This window comes from Lichenostomus cassidix, chromosome Z (genome assembly GCF_008360975.1).
Source record: "Lichenostomus cassidix isolate B80296 chromosome Z, HeHo_3.0, whole genome shotgun sequence".
Taxonomy (NCBI): Eukaryota; Metazoa; Chordata; class Aves; order Passeriformes; family Meliphagidae; genus Lichenostomus; species Lichenostomus cassidix.
Window position 1 is genome coordinate 63,967,665 of NC_139511.1, and position 19,703 is coordinate 63,987,367.

General features: G+C 44.3%; 2 protein-coding genes across 2 annotated transcripts; one reads left to right on the plus strand and one right to left on the minus strand.

The window, feature by feature from the left end:
• Positions 1–792: 792 nt before the first annotated feature.
• Positions 793–5,862, minus strand: BRIX1 (biogenesis of ribosomes BRX1). Its single transcript, XM_085043386.1, has 10 exons — positions 5,657–5,862; positions 4,861–4,972; positions 4,428–4,471; positions 3,304–3,374; positions 2,894–2,943; positions 2,716–2,789; positions 2,567–2,617; positions 2,161–2,262; positions 1,482–1,610; positions 793–1,188 (listed from the first exon to the last, which is right to left on the minus strand). Exons 1-10 carry the CDS (start codon positions 5,822–5,824, stop codon positions 919–921), a joined length of 1,071 nt encoding a protein of 356 aa, XP_084899512.1. The 5' UTR covers positions 5,825–5,862; the 3' UTR covers positions 793–918.
• Positions 5,863–5,956: 94 nt separating this feature from the next.
• Positions 5,957–17,180, plus strand: RAD1 (RAD1 checkpoint DNA exonuclease). The gene is made up of 5 exons (XM_085042398.1): positions 5,957–6,223; positions 7,705–7,813; positions 14,450–14,708; positions 15,040–15,138; positions 15,456–17,180. Exons 1-5 carry the CDS (start codon positions 6,029–6,031, stop codon positions 15,637–15,639), a joined length of 846 nt encoding a protein of 281 aa, XP_084898524.1. The 5' UTR covers positions 5,957–6,028; the 3' UTR covers positions 15,640–17,180.
• Positions 17,181–19,703: the final 2,523 nt, after the last annotated feature.

Here is a 19,703-nt window from a genome sequence, read left to right on the forward strand (position 1 = left end):
AGTTCAGGTTGGACACCAAGAAAAGGTTCTTCCCCCTGAAGGCTGTCAGCTCCCACAGAAGTGGTCATGGCACCAAGCCAAGTTAATGAAGGTCTGGATGATGACCTTAGTATCACAAAGTATTACATGCTTTGGTTCTTGGTTCTGCAAGGAGTCAAGTTGGACTTAATGACCCTCGTGGGAATCCCTTCCAACTGTGACTATGTATTAGACTACATGAACTGAACACATGTCTGTATCCACCAGTCCTTCTTTCCAATCATAAAGCAGACTACCTCGTTGAAGAAGTTATTTGCAGAAGTCATATGGGATTTCCTTCGCCCTGCTGGATGGAAGAAGTCAGCTTCCTCTCGAGCCAGTTGTGTCTTTTCAGCACTAGCATGCTGGAAATTGAAACAGAGGACTCAAATAGAAACAGGGCACAAGCAAGACCTTGAAACACAAGAAATTTTGTGGGAGTGCACAGGGAGACAGAAATAGTCAGTGGAAGAACCAGGTCGTGAGGCCAGGAACAGTGAACTAGATTAAAGGTTATGTTATAAAGAAATAGCCCCCGAGATGTCTGTCATTAACATCAGTCAAGAAAAGTTTATTGGAATCAGACTATAGATGTTAGGAAACAGTTTTCTGAGGTGGTGATACACTGGAACAAGTTGTCCAGAGCAGCTGTGGACGACCAAGCCCTGGAAGTGTTTAAGACCAGGTTGAATGGCCTTAAACATTATTTAAGGCCATTCATTTATTTTTCAAAACCCAGAATCCCAAAAAACAATAAAGAATGCAAACTCAATCTTTAGAAAGAAATGTATGTTTTGTTTACTTAAAAACTGAAGTTCAGACATGTTTGTCTGTACAACAGCAATTCAAATATTTACAATATTCAGTCAATACATTATCAAGTTACATCCCTTGTAACATCTATGCAGATCCTTCTTTTCTGAATAGCTTTTTTTGCTTCTTCCTCTGAATTTTGCGTAGTTTCTTTTTATCTTTAACAATTGGCTTTGACTCTGGTTTCACAAGCTGTATTTCCACTGGCTTCTCTTCAGCTGGAGTTTCAAAGACCACTTCGGTAGGATCTTCTTTAACAAGGACTTTAGTCCCTTTTTTCTTAATCATTTGCACTTCTTTCACTTGCTGCTTCTCTCTGAACTTAGCTGCCACTGACAATCTCACCAGCCGGCGATGCTATAAAAATAAGAGTTTAAATTTCATGTTTCAAATAAGCAAGGTGGAAGAAATATGGTATTAAAGAAAGACACGGTAATTCTTTCTACTTTATGGTCAAAATCCTCAGCATAGAACCATCTTTTCAGAGATATCTGCATTCATTTAATGATTACAAAATTACTCTGTTCTCAAACATCATCAGTTTAGGGCACTCTTTTCTGCATACTCAATGCTCCTGCACAGACTGACTCGAAGATTGGTTTTCAAATTAGTTGCTAAATGAAAGAGAAAACAAAGACAGAGCTGCTTACCATATTGGGGGACTGGTAATGAGGATTTTCATACAGAGTTGGTCCTCCAAAGCTACCTTGGAAGATTTTTATGAGGTTCAGGACAAAACGAGGTCCGATTTCTACTAGAGATGCATCTTCCTCTATTATCTGCAATAAAAAGAAAACTTTCTCCATTGCCCACAGATAGAATCAAAGCATATGACCTTGTATGCATCTTGCATATGGTAATACATAACTGAATTAAATCCAAGATAACGTGGATCAGTGGATCAACCAGTGAAGTTGATTAGCTAGATTTGTATGAACCCAGTTCTGTTCATAAAGCAGTTATTTTAAATTCAAGCAAGCTTTTGAGCTACAAGGTATTTGTGAATTCCTTCTACAGAAAGCAAGTTCTAGCTCACTTTGGGCCAAAGCAGTAATTTAGGTTAAAAGGCACAGTTTAGGGTTTGGGTAGTACTTCCTGCTACCAAGACATCGATCACAGAATCACAACTCATTGAATGCAAACTGAGTGAACCAGATCGCTCCAGAGATACAGGAGAGGTAAGTCATTTCAGGACACTGAATCTGCAAGCACTAGTGACTGGCATATCCTGCTAACAATAATGATTCTTCTCATTTTATTTTAATTAACATATTTTATATGAAATTACTCCCCTGAGCTCCTTCTGAAGAGACAAGAGAGGCCACTGACCTGGTAATTGCGAAACCAGATCCTTCCATCAGTAATGGAGAAGGTGAAAACATGATCAACAAAAGGCTGGCTTTTGGGGTGGTACTGCGGTGTACTGAATATCTGCAATAAAAAGCAGTTATTTCGGAATATCTGCCACTTAAGAGGTCAACCATAAATGGCTCATTTTAAATTACTTTTAATTTACTAAAATCCCAAACCCAGGTTACACTTCATAATCTGAAACTTAAGAACAAGTGTCTGAGTCATGCTAAGAATATGATCCCAATCCTCTGTGACCTTTCAAAGTTTAGAAGTGTAAAACTGCTATTTGAAGAAAAGACTTGCAATTTTTAAGTATGCTGCCAAAAGACACTTCCAAGAAGTTTCCAAGAAGACACACTGGACAGCAGAACTACAGACTGACCTGAATAAACAATTCTTTTAGCAGGGCATAGTGTGGCTCCTGGTCAAACATCTACAAAGAATAAAAATATAATTTTACATACAAGGCTAAACACAATAGACATACAAAGAAAATAAAAACATACTTGATTAAATAAAATCTGTACTTACTGGATCAAAAGACAAAAGGGGTCTTGAACCCCTTAGGCAATTTCCTGTCATCTTCAATTCAGCCAGTGTGTGAACTACAGTGATTTTTTTAAAAAAAAAGTTATTTTATTACTGATAGAAAACTTTTCACACAAAATAGCAAGAGTACAAGCACAGAGAATAATGTCAAGCACCTTACCATTCTGCACCAAAAATTTAGCAGATGGTCCCTGTGGTATGTTTGAAAACCTGCAGAAGACAGGTGTTGTGGAAGAAGGAAAAGAGAAATGTTAACAGCAGCCAGAAGACGTGCTGGATTTCCACACTACACCCCAACCAGTTATTCCTGTACTGAAGTAGTTTCTGTCACTTTTATAGCAGTATTTAGTTCTTTAACAAGCTCATAAACACTTGCTTTCTAAATAATTTTGTGAAATACTGCTGCAAACCATCTCCAAAAGCTGGTCATGCATTGTAAATTTGCACTATCTGTGGAAGTGCAATATTAGAACAGAATTAACTAAAGAGCACTATTTCAAGCATCTTCACTATTACAGTAGGAAACTTGAGCTATGAAACAAACAGAAATGTAACAAAACACTTCCTTACCACATGTAGAGATCCTGTTTCTTTTTGGCTTCAAAAAAGATGCACTTATTGCAGTTTTTCATTTCACACACCTACACAAGACACAGAAAATTAGTTGTTTACAAACATTCTAAAGACGTTTTTGAAAACTTTCCACATTAATCTCTAATATTTTCCTCTCTCAAAATGCAAGTTTAAAAGCAAAGATCTTGTCTTATTAAATTACACCTACAGATCTGCAAATTATTACACAGAGTTACAACTTCATTAAAGCTACAAACAACCTGCTAAGCTCTCCAAGATATACACACAAGAGCAGGAGCTGAAACAGTAGGTTCTACGTTCAGAACTACCAGTGTCCTACTACATTTGGGCTGGGTGCATATTTGTGTCCTGCACTGTTCAAGTGTAAGCTGTACTACACCTTTTGATGCCCTAATAATTTTGGGTTTGGTTTTTTTTTGTTGTTTGTTTGTTGTCTTCATGCATCTGTAACTTGGTGTACTTCTGAGCTGTTACAGAATGCTGAAAACCTCTGTTCCCAACACATTTAACCAAAACAAAGCTCTCTGGATTCAAGGACATATTAGTTACCCTAGGGCCCAAAAATATGTAAACAATGGTGGAAAGGTGGAGCAGGGCCTGGGGTGGTCAGTATCATCACCTGAAGGTGTGATTAGAGAATTAGGGACCAATATGCTAATAAGACAAAACTTATAAAAGGTAAAGAGCTAAACCCAGCATCCATTTTGGGTGTAGTCCCCGAGAGGGACTTGGCTTGCCTGAATGTACCTTGAAGGCCTTGAATAAATGTGTCTGCTTTTTACACACCTAATTGTTTTGGCCTCTGTTTTCAGGTAGCCTGTTTCAGGCATCACTTTCACCTATACAGAAATGAACATTATGCTTTATTTCTTCATTATGAAAATCTGTATCTAATTAAAAGTTTCATTTCGGTTTTATTAATCAAAAGTCAACCTTCTGTTTAAACATAAGTGATTTCTGAATATCAATGATTTTTGCTATGAAGTTACACAACTCCTGTAACTAGTATGATATATTTTGAACTTGGTTGCCCTTTGCCCTTGCATACTGAATTTCCATAGAAAATAAAATAAAAAAGCACTAGATAAATCCTTGATTACCTCGTTGATTACAAATAACTGGTCTTTACAGTCCATTTTTGTATCTGGAAGACAAAAACAACATTTACAAGGCTGGAAAAGCAATGCAAAAGATTCTTCTAAGGGTCAGTCCTTTTGTAAAAATTTTGCTTGCTTATAAATGAAAGATTAACTATCAAACTGTTTCTGCCTTTATGTAATAAATAAACACAGCAACAGAACCAACTGTGCAGGTTCAGGACTTATGCCATAGGATTCATTTCCCAGAAAATATTAATATACAACAACAATTACTGTACTTTTTGGCTCAAAAGGGGCTTACTGTTCGTTTAAGATGTAAGTTTCATCAAAACACTTCTGTACCACATTTAAAAGAATAAATGAACAGCCTCTTAGAAGCTGTTGGCTTAAAAGTATTCTCAAAATATTACTTAGGAATTATGTTTAACCCTACCTGCTTTAGAGTGAGGCATCAATGTCCTTAAGTCTTGCATTAGGTGCCTTGTTCTGAAATTAATTCCACGAGAGGAGAATATCAGCACTCGCTCCTTGTTTTTCCATTTACCCTAGAAAAAAACCACAACAGTTACGTGGGAAGCTTCTATCCTTAATACCTGTTCAAACACAGCAAAAACGGGAGTTTGGACAGTAATTACAAAAAGGCACAAGAAAGAACCTTTGTTTTCACCACCCAGACAGAGCCACCCTCTCAGAAAGAGCGGTGACTCCCTACAGAATGGAGGAGCGCTGCTTTTACAGGAGGAACCGTCCTCATCCCGACCCAGCGTGCTCCCAGGCACAGCCTTTTACTCCCACCGAAGTATTAAAAATTCTTATTTTCATTTTCCTATATTTTCCTTATTTTCCTAAAAAATGAGCTCAGGCACAGCCCCAGAGCACAATCCAGCTTTTACTGTCGATAAGCATATTGCGAAATCTTTGGTTTACACGCGGTGCCTTCCGTTTTCCTTGAAAGCAAACAACTGCCGAGGCCTTCTCCGGATGATTCCTAAATGGAACACAATCTCCTTACATCCTCTCTATACAACAGAATTACCCAACTCTGCTTCTGAGACTGTGGTAACACATCTTACCGACATGGAACACAGCAGCGCTCTTCGCGCATTCTCTCGGAAACAACACACCGCCACTTGTGCTGGGATTATAAAAGAATTACGACTAAACCCGTCTATCCTGGTTTAGCAGCCGTGTTCCCTCAGACAGCCCGAGCCCGGGCCGACCGGCGGTACCTGGGACACGGGCGGCGGGATGCTGTGCTCCTGCGGCGGGTTGCCGTGTTCCTTCGGGGCAGCCTCCGGCACCGCCTCGCCAGCGCTCGGGGCTCTCCTGGCGCGTTTCGCCTTGCCGGCGGCCGGCGCTCCACGCCTCCTCTTGGCCGCCATCCGACTGCTCGCCATGCCGCGCCGCCTGCTCGTGTGCTCCGCTTCCTGTGCCACCCTTCCGGTGCTCCGTGTTCCTCTGACCTCACTTCCCGCGCTCGATTTGCCTCAGCTTTCTATTCGCTGTGCTCTCTGTTGGCTGTGCTCTCTGTTCGCTGCGCTCGACCCGCATTTCCTGTTCCCTGCCGTGTTCCCGGCCCGCCGCGCTCCCGCTGTCCGGCCATGCCGTTCTCGGCACAGCCGCCGGCCAGCGCCGAGCCCTACGTGCTGTCCGCCAGCCTGGACAATGCCCGGCACCTGTCCAGCCTCCTGCGGGCAGTGCACTTCCAGGACCACGCCACCTGCTTCGCCACGGCCAGCGGGCTGCGCGTCACGGTGGAGGATGCCAAGTGCATCCAGGCCAACGCCTTCATCCAGGTATGGACAGCAGCCCGGGGAGGACAGCGCTGCTGGAGGCCACAGAGATTATTGTATCGAAAACTCTGAAGGACAGGAGCATCTCTGTTATGAGGGGAGACTGGGGTCTGGGCTTGTTTGTCTGGAGAAGAGCAGACTGAGAGGGGATCTCGTTAATGCATATAAATATCTTAAAAATGGGTGCCAAGAGGATGGTGCCAGATTCTTTAAAGTAGTAACCAGTGACAGTATAAGGAGTTACGGCCATAAACTAAAACAAAGGAAGTTCCACCTCAACACAAGGAAGAGCTTCTTCACATTGAGGGTGGCAGAGCACTGGAATAGCTGGCCAGGGAGGTGGTGGGGTTTCCCTCTCTGGAGACATTCCAACCCCACCTGGATGCCTTCCTGTGTCACCTGCTCCAGGTGACCCTGCCCGGGCAGGAGGGTTGGACCTGGTGATCTCCAGAGGTCCCTCTCAACCATAACAATTCCATGATTCTGTGTCCACCTGTGCAGAAGGGGAGACTTTGCAGGAACCATGACATACGTGTGTGAGCTGATGTGGAAAAAGGGCCGTGAAGTTGCCCTTGTTCATGGGTGCCCATGCTGCTGGAATTCCGAACCCTGCACACAGTACATTGCAGCACACTGACAGTGTGGAGGGCTTGTGGCCTTGTTTAAAGTGTTGGTGCCTGCTAAACCCACAGCTCCCTCAGGCCCTGCTGTGCTTAGTTGCCCAAGCAAGCTTGTAGAGTATCCATCATGGAGTGTTTTTATGTCTCATCCCAAAGCCAGAAGGTGGGATTTATGTCAGCTGTGAAAGAGTACAGATTCACACTTGATTGAAGATGGTTGTGATGTGCTCAAAGCACCCCAGGATGGGGTTTTCCCTCTGAGCTGCCAATAAAATATGAAATTGCTTTTCCAAGAGCAGCTCATGTCACTCTGCTTTATTTCTGAGATACTCTGTTCCTGCACATGCCACAAAGCAGTGAGTGCCAACGACAAACAGGATAGCATGGAGTAGTTTACCCCCATCAGGCTGGTCAAAGGCAGGATTCAGCACATATTTCAGAGTGGTGAACTCACTGTTGTGTTGTGTTCTTACATACTTTTAGTGTTTGGAATGTTTATTCATGCTCTGAGTGTAGAAAAGTTAGTATTGTTACTAGAGAAGGGTGGCACATTGTATAGTTCCATAGATGTTTCCAGCTTTAAAAGTAAGTGGCTTTAGGCTTTAACATTTGTAACTTGTCCTTAATCCATAAAAGACAAGTGTTTAGGATTTCATGGTTATGCCATCCTACCTTGTTTCAACTGTGACCTGACTGTATTTTCCTAGTTTTGAGGATGAAAACACATTTTTCTATGATCCGTGCTGTGTTGCATGTAGAAATCTTTTTGTGTTGTGCTGATTTCTGAAAGGGAAAGCTCTGAAGTGTGAACTGAAAATAATTGCAGAAACTCACCACTTTTCATCTCTTTACTTTAACTTACAGGCAGAAATCTTCCAGGAATTTTCTGTTCAGGAGGAATCTGTGATGTTCCGGGTCAATTTGTCAGTTCTTCTGGACTGCCTGACCATTTTTGGAACCAGCTCCGTGCCAGGTGTGGTACAGTGAATCCATGAAAGGCTGTGTGGGTGCTGCAGAATGCACTGCATGCTTGGGTGGAATGGAATGGTACCATGAGAGCTTTTTGGGAAGTTCTGCCCTTGCGGGTCTGTGTTGAACTCCTCATTCCTCTGCAGTTTTGGTTGTGGCTGACCTAAAGTTCTAAATCAAGTGTACCAAAGAACACTGTGATTTTGGGAAACCAGAGGTTCAGATGGTGATAACCTGGAATAGGAGGGTGTGACCATAGCACAAGCTTGGCTGTGTTAGCTTCAGTTTGGGTTGCACAAGTAACAAGAGTGGTAAGGTAAGATGTTGTGAGCCAGAGAGAACCACAGGACCGTGAGGATTTTCCAGTTCCCTTAAGCTATTTGTACCATGTCTTCATTGGTACACCTGGCATTACCAGTCTGGTGGGTGAAATCACTTGGATTTGAACTGTCTACACTCAAGTCTTTTAATTTTGCAGCGTAACCACTGGCATTTCAGGGGGTGTTTAGAAGGCTACACTAGCTGTGCTACAGTAATATATTGGAGGCTGAATCCAAATGATCTGTGCCCCATGTGCCTGTATTGGTTTGAAAACAAACCAGTGGGAGATCACAAGTCAAGATTGAAATTAAAAATAAGTGAAATAATACAAGGAAAAGCACTGACAAAGTCAGATACAACCTAACACCCTGTTAGGGTGGTAGTAGCAGTCCAACTGAAGTAGTCCAGTTGAAGCGGTGATCCTGTGAAGGTCTAGTCTCCAGCTGAAGATCCAGTGGTAGCTCTGGTCCTCTGGGAACCCAGTAGACAGGGCTAGCTCAGGCAGTTCCAAGGCCAGGTTATATCCAGGTGGGAACACCTGGCTCCTCCCTCCTCGGCAGAGCATCTCACAATGGGATGAGATAAGTCCATGAGTCACACGGTGGGTCCCTGATGGCCCATTGCCTGTCATGCGGGGTGGGTCATTAGCAAGTGATAATAGCTAAGGATGGCCCATTGCCTGTCATCTGGAGTGGGTGATAGCAGCTAATGGCCCACAGCTGGTGGTAATAGAATACTTAACTACATCAATATTGCAACCTAGGACATTATCCACCCCTTATTCTATTACCATCTACACAGTTCTCACTCAAGATAAGGTCTCCTTGTGGTACACAACAGGTTTCCCCATCTGCCTTCATCACCCACCAAGTATAACCAGGTCCTTGGGCAAAAACCACTCCATGGATGGGTTTGCCTTTGCCTGAGGTGGGACTAATCCAAACAGTCTTTCCTAAAAAACCTCTTACGTGTACCACAGGGACTTTATCTCCATCCACTGGGTGCAAAGGTTCGGACTCGGCAGGACCGGCTCGATTGATAGAACCCCTTGTGTTAACCATCCAGGTGGCCTTTGCTAAGTTCAGTTCCCAATTTTTGAAGGTTCCCCCGCCAAGTGCCTTCAAAGTTGTCTTAAGTATTCCGTTGCACCGCTCAACTTTCCCAGCAGCTGGTGCATGATAGGGGATGTGGTATATCCATTCAATTCCGTGTTCTCTAGCCCAGGTGCTTATGAGGCCATTCTTGAAATGGGTTCCGTTGTCAGACTCGATTCTCTCAGGGGTACCATGTCTCCACAGGACTTGCTTTTCCAGACCCAAGATGGTGTTCCGGGCAGTAGCATGAGGCACAGGGTAGGTCTCTAACCATCCTGTGGTTGCTTCCACCATGGTCAACACGTAGCGCTTTCCTTGGCGGGTTTGGGGAAGTGTGATGTAGTCAACTTGCCATACTTCCCCATACCTGTACTTTGACCATCGTCCACCATACCACAGAGGCTTCACCCGCTTGGCCTGTTTGATTGCAGCGCAAGTCTCACAGCTGTGGATGACCTGAGAGATGTTGTCCATGGTCAAGTCCACCCCTCGGTCACGAGCCCACCTGTATGTCGCATCTCTCCCTTGATGACCAGAGGCATCATGGGCCCAACGAGCTAGAAATAATTCTCCTTTGTGCTGCCAGTCCAGATCCACCTGTGACACTTCCACCTTGGCAGCTCGGTCCACCTGCTCATTGTTACGATGCTCTTCATTAGCCCGACTCTTAGGAACATGTGCATCCACGTGTCGAACTTTCACAGTCAGTTTTTCTGTCCGGGTGGCGATGTCCTGCCAAATCTCAGCGGCCCAGATGGGTTTTCCTCTGCGCTGCCAGTTAGCCTTTCTCCAGCGATCTAACCATCCCCACAGTGCATTGGCTACCATCCAGGAGTCGGTGTAGAGATAAAGCCTTGGCCATTTCTCTCGTTCAGCAATATCCAAAGCCAGTTGGATGGCTTTAAGCTCTGCGACCTGACTCAATCCACCTTGTCCCTCGGTAGCCTGTACAGCTTGTCGTGTGGGGCTCCATACTGCAGCTTTCCATTTCCGATCTGCGCCTACAATTCGGCAGGAACCATCGGTGAAGAGGGCATAGCGTCTTTCACTCTCCTGCAGCTCGTTATACGGGGGTGCTTCCTCGGCACGTGCTACTTGCTCCTCTGCTTCTTCTGAAGATAATTTAAAAGTCTCACCTTCAGGCCAGTTTGTTATGATTTCCAGAATCCCAGGGCGATTCGGGTTTCCAATACGGGCGCGCTGTGTGATGAGAGCAATCCATTTGCTCCATGTGGCATCAGTGGCATGGTGGGTAGAGGGAACCCTTCCCTTGAACATCCACCCCAGCACTGGCAGTCGGGGTGCAAGGAGAAGTTGTGTTTCTGTGCCGATCACCTCTGAGGCGGCTTGGACTCCTTCGTAAGCTGCCAAGATTTCTTTCTCGGTGGGAGGGTAGTTGACTTCAGACCCTCTGTAACTTCGACTCCAGAATCCCAGTGGTCGACCTCGGGTCTCACCAGGCACCTTCTGCCAAAGGCTCCAGGACAGACCATGGCTCCCGGCTGCAGAGTAAAGCACATTCTTTACCTCTGGTCCTGTCCTGACTGGTCCCAGGGCTACTGCATGAGCGATCTCCTGTTTGATCTGGGTGAAGGCTTGCTGCTGTTCAGGGCCCCAGTGGAAATCGTTCTTCTTGCGGGTGATGAGGTAGAGAGGACTCACAATCTGGCTGTACTCAGGGATGTGCATTCTCCAAAAGCCTATGGCGCCTAGGAAGGCTTGTGTCTCCTTCTTGTTGGTTGGTGGAGACATCGCGATGATCTTATTGATGACCTCAGAAGGAATCTGACGCCGTCCGTCTTGCCACTTTACTCCCAGGAACTGGATCTCTCGGGCAGGTCCCTTGACTTTGCTCTTCTTGATGGCAAAACCGGCTTCCAGGAGAATTCTGATGATTTTCTCTCCTTTCTCAAATACTTCCGTTGCTGTGTCCCCCCACACAATGATGTCATCAATATACTGCAAATGTTCTGGAGCCTCACCCTTTTCCAGTGCAGCCTGGATCAGTCCATGGCAGATGGTGGGACTGTGCTTCCACCCCTGGGGCAGTCGGTTCCACGTGTACTGCACACCTCTCCAGGTGAAAGCAAACTGAGGTCTGCACTCTGCTGCCAGAGGAATGGAGAAAAAGGCATTGGCAATGTCAATGGTCGCATACCACTTCGCTGCCTTGGATTCCAGCTCGTACTGGAGCTCCAGCATGTCCGGTACAGCAGCACTCAGTGGTGGTGTGACTTCATTCAGGGCACGGTAATCCACTGTCAGTCTCCATTCTTCACTGGACTTACGCACCGGCCATATAGGGCTGTTAAAGGGTGAGTGAGCCTTGCTGACCACCCCTTGGCTCTCCAGATCCCGAATCATCTTATGGATGGGGCCACAGAGTCTCTGTCAGTGCGGTATTGCCGGCGATGCACTGTTGCTGTAGCAATTGGTACCCGCTGTTCTTCAATTCTCAGTAGTCCTACAGCAGACGGGTTATCTGAGAGACCGGGCAGGGTATTCAGTTGTCTTATGTCTTCCGTCTCCACGGCTGCTATCCCAAAAGCCCAGCGATGTCCCTTCGGGTCCTTGAAATATCCACTCCTGAGATAATCTATGCCGAGGATGCATGGGGCGTCTGGACCAGTCACAATGGGGTGTTTCTGCCACTCATTCCCAGTTAAACTCACTTCAGCTTCCAGTACAGTCAGCTGCTGGGATCCTCCTGTCACCCCAGAAATAGAAATGGATTCGGTCCCCACATACCTGGATGGCATCAGGGTGCACTGAGCGCTGGTGTCAACCAAAGCCGTGTATCTTTGTGGGTCAGACGTGCCAGGCCATCGGATCCACACAGTCCAATAGATCCGATTATCCCTTTCCTCTACCTGGCTAGAGGCAGGGCTCCTCTAATCCTGTTTTTGGTGCACGATGTTCTTCTCCTGTAAATGTGTTCCTGAGGTCCCTTCAAGAGGATCAGTCATATTATCACTTCCATTCTGTCGGGGGTTCTGTCCACAAGAGACTGGGGCAGTGTTGTACCTAGATGAGCCTCCTGACGTGGATGTTTCTGTTTTCAATTCACGTACCCGGGCTGCTAAGGAGGAGGTGGGTTTCCTATCCCACTTTCTCATGTCTTCCCCATGCTCCTGAAGGAAAAACCAGAGGTCACGTCGTGGAGTTTGTTTTCTTTCCCTGGCTGGAGTATGTCTGCTCCTGATGGCAGAGACTCTGGTTGGTTTCGGTGTGGCATGAAAAAATCCTTCTTTGAGCTCTTTCTTTAGTTTCTGGAGGCTCTCTTCAATCAAGCTCCGGACTTGCTCGGCCAGGTTTGTTTCTACCGATGAGACCTGGGTCCGTAGTGGAGCGGTGACAGTGTCCTCGTAAATTCTCAGTTTGTTTGTTAACATGCCCACCTGGTCTTCGCCTTCCCTCCACTGCAATGTTGCTAGGTAACGAGAGTATATCTCTGGTCCGAGCCGCGCGAATCTTAGCCACATTTGTGAAGTGCACCGGACATTATCTGGGCTCTTGGGGAATCTCTCGTTGTCTGAGAAAATGATCTCTAGTACGGCCAATTCCCTCAGGCATCGGATACCTTGTTCTATTGTGTTCCATTTCCTTTGGTGCATCTGGAGGTCTTCTTTGCACAGGTATCTGTCCCGTACACTCAGCAGCAATCGCCGCCAGAGGCTGAGAGTTTCCTGGGTTTTCCCAATCCCCTGGTCAATGACCACATCCTGAGACAGGGATCCCAGTTGCCTGGCCTCACTTCCATCCAGAATGGTGTCATTAGCGGCGGCATCCCAGATGCGGAGCAGCCAGGTTAAGATGGACTCGTTTGCCTGCCGGGTGAATTCCCTCCGTAGGTCCCGCAGCTCCCCCAGGGACAGAGAGCGAGTGATGATCTCCGGTTCTGTCTCTTCTGCTTGGTGAGATGGTCCTGCTGCATCCTCATCAGTCGCTGTGCGGACTGATTTGCTCTTGGATTTCTTTTTCTGGACAGGGGCAACCACTACTGGCTTTGGCTGCTCTGCTTCGGCAGTGGTCTGTGTTGAGACATTGATTGCTCCTTTGGTTCCTTTCCTCTTAGTGGCAGTTTGCGTGGACATGGTGCCTGCTGACTTGTTTCTTTTCTCCTCCTCTTCAAGAAGACGCTGTACCACACCAAGTATTGTTCTGATCTTCAGCAAGATGTACACGATGCTGATCAAAGAAAACAGAACTGACAAAAAGATTATGCCATCCTTAGCATCCAGAGGGAACTCAATATTTTCAAAAACGGCCGTGCCTGACCTGAAAGGCTGGAAGAAACCGCTCTCTCCTCCTAGCCCCAGAGGGTGGGTGCGGTTGCTGAGCAGGTCCCAGACGAAGCAGCTCAGGTTAGGCCAGGCAGACAAAGTCGAGTATATATAACGAATGGTGTTCATCGCCTCACAGGTAACCATGCCATAGGCATAATAAACCAATAGAGCAATTCTCATGCCATTTCCTGGTCGCAACAGGAGCAGTACGACGGGCAGATAGTATCCCATTTGAGGAAAAATATAGAGAGCGAGGTACAGTACCCATATAGATAAGCCGAGCATCATGGTGCTAGGATTTCTGAGTTTCCCCAGGTCGAGCCCCACGTTGGGCGCCAAAATATGTATTGGTTTGAAAACAAACCAGTGGGAGATCACAAGTCAAGATTGAAATTAAAAATAAGTGAAATAATACAAGGAAAAAGCACTGACAAAGTCAGATACAACCTAACACCCTGTTAGGGTGGTGGTAGCAGTCCAACTGAAGTAGTTCAGTTAAAGCAGTGATCCTGTGAAGATCTGGTCTCCAGCTGAAGGTCCAGTAGTAGCTCTTGTCCTCTGGGAACCCAGTAGACAGGGCTACCTCAGGCAGTTCCAAGGCAAGGCCAGGTTATATCCAGGTGGGAACACCTGGCTCCTCCCTCCTGGGCAGAGCATCCCACAATGGGATAAGTCCATGAGTCACACGGTGGGTCCCTGATGGCCCATTGCCTGTCATGCGGGGTGGGTCATTAGCAAGTGATAATAGCTAAGGATGGCCCATTGCCTGTCATCCAGAGTGGGTGATAGCAGCTAATGGCCCACAGCTGGTGGTAATAGAATACTTAACTACATCAATATTGCAACCTAGGACAGTGCCAGAAAAATGTGGGTTTTCTGAAGTGAGCAAATGTCCTAGCTATGCTATCTGCGGAATGTGTGTTTCATTCTCTTTTTCAGGAACATCAACGGCCCTTAGAATGTGTTATCGTGGCTATGGGTATCCCCTGATGCTGTTCTTGGAAGAAGCAGGAGTAGTGACAGTGTGCAAAATCAACACTCAGGAACCTGATGAGTTGTTAGATTTTGATTTCTGCAGTACAAAGGTTGTTAATAAAATTATCCTGCAGTCGGAGGGACTAAGAGAAGCATTTGCTGAACTGGATATGACCAGTGAAGTTCTGCAGATTACCATGTCTCCAGATAAGCCCTACTTCAGGTAGGAAACTGCTTTCAACTCAAATGTTCATGCTTGGCTTTCTTTGGTGAGGACTTGAAGTTTTCAGGGTGGAGAGAGAGGACCTATTTTAGAATACTGGTTCATTTCAGGAAGAATTTTAATGAATATAGCAAATTATAATATGTACTCTAGTTAACATAGTAATGAATATCTTGACAACCTGGTAAATGTGACACTGGTGTGGACAGTTTAGCATTTTTAGTTAAATAAAGTGAAAGAAACAGTCATTGGGATGTACCAAATGACTCATTTTGATGAGTTTTACAGAGCTTTGATCAGGTATTTTGAGATGGTGCTTTTTGTCTTTCAGGTTATCCACTTTTGGAAATGCTGGAAGTGCACATCTGGACTACCCTAGGGATTCTGATTTGATGGAAGCATTCCACTGTAACCAGACCCAGACAAACAGGTTAGAAAGTCTGTGACTGGTGCCCTCTATGCCAAGTCCTGTGTTCTTGATAGGAAGTTTAAAAACTGTTCTTGCATTACTATACCATTTATTTCACTAAATAAATGGATATAGGGGGCAAAAATACTCCCCATCTGTTAGAAGTCCATATCTGTAATCAAAAGCCAAGTGCTGACAAATGACAGTTTAATGTTACCAGGTAAAGACCAAGTGTGTTCCTAGTTGTTTTTTATTTATTCTGTGGCTTTAGTTGTGAGTAATGTTTCAGCTCCTCTTTGCACAATGTATTTTTCAGATTTATATTTTTTTTCCTGCAGGTACAAGATTTCTTTGCTTAAACCATCCACAAAGGCTCTGGCATTGTCTTGTAAAGTGTCCATTCGAACGGATGCTCAAGGATTTCTTTCACTGCAGTATATGATTAGGAATGAAGATGGACAGATCTGTTTTGTGGAATACTATTGTTGCCCTGATGAGAATGTCAGTGAAGCAGAAGTGTAGATCTGTGTGCTGGCATCTGTAATATATTTTTGATTATATAAAATACCATATAAAGTACTATTTTTTTTACAAAACTAAATGAAACCTGTAAAGATGGATAGACTTAATGTCTTTTTTAAAAACTCTGTGAGAAGAAAGCTGAAGACTTATGTTTTCTTCCACTGTGAACATTTCTTTCAGTGTTCCACTGTGAACATTTAGTCACATCCTTGACTTGAACTGAAGCTGAAAAAGCAAAAAGAGGAGTTGATGTCCTACAGAAACTGCTTCCAGCACAGATGTTAAAGTAGTGTTTGTGTAAAGCATTGATGCTTTTTATGGTGTTCTGCAAGAATTTTTGCTTGTGTTTCATTTTTTGTCTTTGGCTTCCAGTAGGCAGTTACACAAGGGAACATCTGAATACTAGACATATATTAGCCAGTTAACTTTCAGTGACTTACAACCAAATTTGTCTTGAAAGAGGATAACATTTTGAAATTGATGTCTTAATAGCAACAGGTGGTTTCTTTCTGGTGAGTGCTGACATGTTTTGTCAGTGAAGCCACTAGGCTCCTCCTCATCTTGATTAATTCTTAATATAACTCAATTCCTTCGAATTTTATCTGACACCAATTTACCATTTTGTCTGCATACTGATGCTGAATTGGTAAATTGATATAGAAGCCAGGATTTACTTAATCATTAGTCATAACTGTTTTGGCAACATCATTATTTTGGATCAGTAGTTTATTACACATCTGCAAGAATGCTGCAGCTGAAGTGTTTCTGTATGTTCATGTCCCTACTCCTACCCTGCTCTCTACTAATGCTGTTAAGAATCGTAAGAAAGAAAAGTTTCATATTTAAAATTATTTATGAAATTCGTTTGCCTTCTCAGTAGCCTTTTTCAGCAACAGAAGTCACTCCTAAACTGCAGCAGGGGAGTATCTGCCTGTGTCCCATGGAGTGGTGTATTCATATTGCTGTTAAAAATGGGGCTGATCTTACATTCACTGAAAAGTGTGTGGTTCCTGGGTTGTTTAGTGCAGTGTCCCACCTTCAGAACACCGTGTGGGTTGTGTTTGGGTCCAAAGTCCACTTGTCCTTTCACACCAACCAACCTGCTCAGAGCTGAAGGTACCTGGGACCAGCTGGGCACTGAACTGGATGCAGAGTCTGCAAATCACACACACAGACTGAGCCCTCCCTGCTGTGGGATGTGGTCCAAGAGTCAGCAATCTGCAGCTGGTTTCTACAACTGCAGACTATGGTCAAGTTTTGTTGTTTTGTCAGATGACGTTCTGCCTTGTTTTCTGTGGAAAACAGTGTGTTTGTGTGTTGCCAAGTTGATTGCTCCAGAGTTCAGCAGAATCCTTTGGGTTTATGTTAAGTTTAGTGCTTAAAATGTTTTTGTGAATCATTTTTCACATCTTACTTATGTCAGCAAGAGTATACTTTCAGAATGCACAGTGTTAGCAGTTCACTTTTGTTGGTTTTTATGTGAATCATCCATTTATTGCAATAAAGTTTTCATTTGATAAACACGAATTTATGAACTACAAGGCTGACATAGATACCCAATATTCTAAGTTACTCTTTTACTGGAGGTTTCTTTCCAAACTAAAGTATTCAGCATAAACTAATTTCTTCCTGGATTACTGTGCCGGTTTCTTCAGTGAAAAGAAGTTACAGTCTCATTAGGAATTATTAATGTTGTCCCTGACTACTGAGTGTTAAGGATGATTTATATAATCCCTGGGTGACAGGATAAAAATGAAGCAGAACACACCATTCTCTTGGTGTGACTTATTTTAGAGTATCCAAGTTTCTTGTGTTCAGGAGTTGTAGCTTAACATTTGAATTTTTATTCACAGATTTGCTGTGTTACTTCTTGAAATAGTACTTTTAATGATTTTGTCTATAACCTACCAACAGTGATCATGGAATTAATACCCTAAGAAGTTAGAACACCACAAAATACCAGAAAGTAGCTTGCATTTCATAAGTATTAGGTATGACAGGCAATGTATGGTTTGTGCAGGACTTAATGTCTGTTCCCCAGATGGGCTTAGTCCTGGCCTAGACACCCAGAGGTGGAGAGGTGCTTGTGCACTTCTGCCTTCACAGGTACAGTTATAGGGGACAAGGACATAGGAAGTCTGGGCTACAGAACTGGTGCTGAAAGGCAGTGAATTATTTAGGATCCATCTGTGATCTATTACACTTCTGCCTTCAAACACAGTAAAATAAAAAGGGTGAAGAGGAAGATGACTGGAAGGGCACTGTGTCTTTTTGACCTAGTAAGTTACTTGAATTCTGCAGGTCTCCATGTTGGATTAGATTTAGTTTCCTGCCACACTTTGCATGGGATCCAGAACTCAGATAATCTTTAGTAAATTTTGTCGCTGCTATTTAACAAGAGTTTTGCCCTTGCAGACTACAGGAAACCTGCAGCAGAAGAAATGTTTAGTTCATGTTTTTTTTCCCTTAGTAACATCACAGAAGAGGCTTGTCATAACTCAGATTTTGCCCACCTGCTTTCTTTTAAAATGGTGCCTGCAAGTACTCAGAATTACTGGCCATGTAAACTAAACCAGTTCTGGGCTGGGAGCTGTAACAAGTGCCTTCCACCTAGTTCAGTATATCTGTGGCAAGTGCTGCCTGGCAGCTCTGGTGGGCAGCTCTGGGGGCTGTGGGAATCCCACATCCAAAGGCCACAAAACTGCCAAGTGATTTTCTGTCCAATTATTTTGATTTGTGCTTTTCAAAGAACTGACCTCAGGTTTTCAAGAAGGCACTTCTTTGATTCTACCAGAAAACTACTGCCAATAGGCCTTGGGTCCCCACCAGTCTTTGAAGATCCCAGAATTCAAAATAATGCCTTTGGCTCCTGGTCCTGACAATCTTTATGCAACAAAACACCAATAATGCTGGTGCTAATGTTATCTCCTACCTCCCAACATGTTGAATTTTTGTGTCTCCTTGGCTTTCTACAACCATTTGGGTCTGTAAAGCACAAAATTCCCCAGAAGCAATTCAGTTCTACACCTCTGTTTCAAAGTTCGTAATGGGAAATAATCAGTTTTTTAAGTTTAATTTACACATGGATTTGTAAGGAAATAGTATTATTGCATACTTGACTAGATTGGTCTTCAGTGAGGATAGTGGAGCAGCTGGGAAAGCTGAGATAAGCTTTATGCTGTTTCCTCTAGGTGTCTGTTTTTAACTTAATTTTGTAGCAGCTTGAAGAATCCAGCAGGTGGGTCTTACCAAAATAAATATGTAGAAATTGTCTATAGTAGCACTAAACAGTGTTTTTGCTGAAAGAACAGTGACATGAAACTGAACAAATACAGAACTATTTTTAAAATGCTGCTATTACAGAATAGTTGCTTGATGCCTTTCTGTTGAGACAGAAGCTAATTTTTATGTGAATCTGTGTTTGAGGGAGGCCAGGACTCCTGAGGTGTAAGTGGAGGTGACTACAGGTGGGTTCAGCCTCTTTCTACCCTGCTGGTACCTTTAGCTGGGTCTAAGGACAGCAGGGCAGTGCATTAGCATTGCTGCAGGTAATTGCAAGGGCTCTTCTAGGCAGAGTGTTGGAGGGAAATGTAATCAGGTGCCCCACACAGCTCTGATCTCGAGTTAAACTCTCGCAGAAGTCAGAAGTGAGCTTGAATATCCACCACTACTGTGAACGTCAATCTGTGCAAGCATTCCGGAGGAATGCATGCAAAGAAGTCCAGAAAGACCTGCACTTCCTTGGAAAATCTTCCCTTTTGTTACACCGTTGAAAATCTGGGTGGGCAGAGACAAACAGGAGTTTCACTGCCACTTTCACCCCCACCGCATCGGCGTTTGAGGTGGGGTAGTGGGTGAGGGTGTGTCTGTGCGTGGATTAAAACTCCCAGTGGAGAAATGAGCAGCCTCCTACCCTTCCAGTTCAGATGACTCCATAGGGTTGACCAAAAAAGAGCAAGTGAGCAGAAAGCTGGAGGTCTTAGATAACAAATCTGTCTGAACATGCCTTTGGATTTTACCGCGTAAATGCCAGTGGAGTCGCAGAAATAGGTTTGCAACATAAG

What these genes read in the sequence shown, in the direction of transcription:
- RAD1 (XM_085042398.1), top strand. Translation starts at nt 6,029, where the DNA reads ATGCCGTTCTCGGCACAGCCGCCGGCCAGCGCCGAGCCCTACGTGCTG. An exon ending in CCAGATAAGCCCTACTTCAG is followed by an intron (nt 14,709 to 15,039) that starts GTAGGAAACTGC and finishes TTTGTCTTTCAG; the next exon opens with GTTATCCACTTTTGGAAATG. An exon ending in AACCAGACCCAGACAAACAG is followed by an intron (nt 15,139 to 15,455) that starts GTTAGAAAGTCT and finishes TTTTTCCTGCAG; the next exon opens with GTACAAGATTTCTTTGCTTA.
- BRIX1 (XM_085043386.1), bottom strand. Translation starts at nt 5,824, where the DNA reads ATGGCGAGCAGTCGGATGGCGGCCAAGAGGAGGCGTGGAGCGCCGGCC. An exon ending in AAACAGGATCTCTACATGTG is followed by an intron (nt 2,944 to 3,303) that starts GTAAGGAAGTGT and finishes TGTCTTCTGCAG; the next exon opens with GTTTTCAAACATACCACAGG. An exon ending in CCCTTTTGTCTTTTGATCCA is followed by an intron (nt 2,618 to 2,715) that starts GTAAGTACAGAT and finishes TATTCTTTGTAG; the next exon opens with ATGTTTGACCAGGAGCCACA.